General features: G+C 49.3%; 1 protein-coding gene across 1 annotated transcript in view; it reads left to right on the forward strand.

The window, feature by feature from the left end:
* Positions 1–1,592, forward strand: part of LOC108803567 (ATP-binding cassette sub-family C member 8-like) — a gene marked incomplete at its 5' end in the record, with an annotated part of 26,582 nt that overhangs the window by 2,863 nt on the left and 22,127 nt on the right. The window contains 2 exons of the mRNA XM_018575398.1: positions 1,164–1,301; positions 1,440–1,565. Coding sequence (XP_018430900.1) covers positions 1,164–1,301; positions 1,440–1,565 — 264 coding nt within the window. The remainder of the gene's footprint in view (positions 1–1,163; positions 1,302–1,439; positions 1,566–1,592) is intronic.

Genomic DNA, 1,592 nt, shown 5'->3' on the forward strand with positions numbered 1-1,592 from the left:
TTCTGTGTCATGTAATGTACAATGAAAAGAACAGGAATTCCGACTTGCCATGAAACCTTTTCTTGGAGTTCATTACGGGACACAGGCCCCTCCCCTTCTTATGATCCACTCCTACTATTGCTTGCTACTAAACTGAGGCATGTTGGGAGTGGGAGGGGTTATATCTGGCTGTCCTTGCCCCTTTCTTGGCCAGAATGCAATCTCCTGTAGGGGGCAGTATACCCCAATGTACCTGAATTACTCACCCTGTGTCCCTTAATGTTCCCCAAGAAAAGGATTTTACAGTAAGTCAGAAGTTCTATTTTCCCCCTTTGATAAAAAAAATCAGCATTACAGACGTGTCAGAACCAGCCAATCACTGTACCCCAGAAGATGGCCTGACTCCACCCACAGTACACACAATGCTCCACCCTCCGGCGTGAAGTACAATCTGTAATATGCGGTCGGAAATAAAAACATTGTCCTTGTTGTCAGCTCAGAGCTGTAATCCTCAGCAGGCCAGTTACCCCATAATAACAACAATGTGAGGATTAGTGCCTGCCCAACAGAGCGGAGATTACTAGTGCCTGCCCAACAGAGCGGAGATTACTAGTGCCTGCCCAACAGAGCGGAGATTACTAGTGCCTGCCCAACAGAGCGGAGATTACTAGTGCCTGCCCAACAGAGTGGAGCTTAGCAGAGAAACATGCAGAATTCTTACATGACAAATGTTCCTGGCAGAGTAAAGCAGACGTCATCTCCGAGGACACCCCCATCACAGAGCCTCCTCATGTCATCATATACCGCAGCATTGTACAGAGATCACTGAGCCAGTCACATCAGTCTCTGTACAGAGGAGCTTACACTCTAATGTCCCCTCCCCCCACAGTCCCATCAGTCTCTGTACATAGGAGCTTACACTCTAATGTCCCCTCCCCCACAGTCACATCAGTCTCTGTACAGAGGAGCTTACACTCTAATGTCCCCTCCCCCCACAGTCACATCAGTCTCTGTACAGAGGAGCTTACACTCTAATGTCCCCTCCCCCACAGTCACATCAGTCTCTGTACAGAGGAGCTTACACTCTAATGTCCCCTCACAGTCACACACTATTATTATTGTACATGTATGTAGCTCTGACATATACCGCAGTGCTGTACACATCTTCTCCTCTGACCCCCCAGGATGACCCGTTCTCTGCTCTGGACATTCACCTGAGTGACCACCTGATGCAGGAAGGGATACTGAAGATGCTGCGAGACAACAAGAGAACGACTGTTCTGGTCACACACAAGCTGCAGTACCTCATTCATGCTGACTGGGTAAGGGGGCGCTGTAACCCACATGACACACAATGTACAGTACTCATGGTATGCAGTGTATACAGTATATAGTGCTCCGGTCTGGGGGTCAGGTGTCATTGTGTTTCGTCTGTTTCGTGTCTCGCGGATCGCCTGCAGATTATCGCCATGAAGGACGGGACAACCCAGAGAGAGGGGACCCTGAAGGACATCCAGAATTCTGACCCTGAGCTCTATGAACATTGGAAGACATTGATGAACCGGCAGGACCAGGAGCTGGAGAAGGTGGGTCACTGAAGCAGAGGGATGAGA

The sequence above is a fragment of the Nanorana parkeri genome, unplaced genomic scaffold (genome assembly GCF_000935625.1).
Source record: "Nanorana parkeri isolate BGI_ZX_2015 unplaced genomic scaffold, ASM93562v1 scaffold3877, whole genome shotgun sequence".
NCBI lineage: Eukaryota > Metazoa > Chordata > Amphibia > Anura > Dicroglossidae > Nanorana > Nanorana parkeri.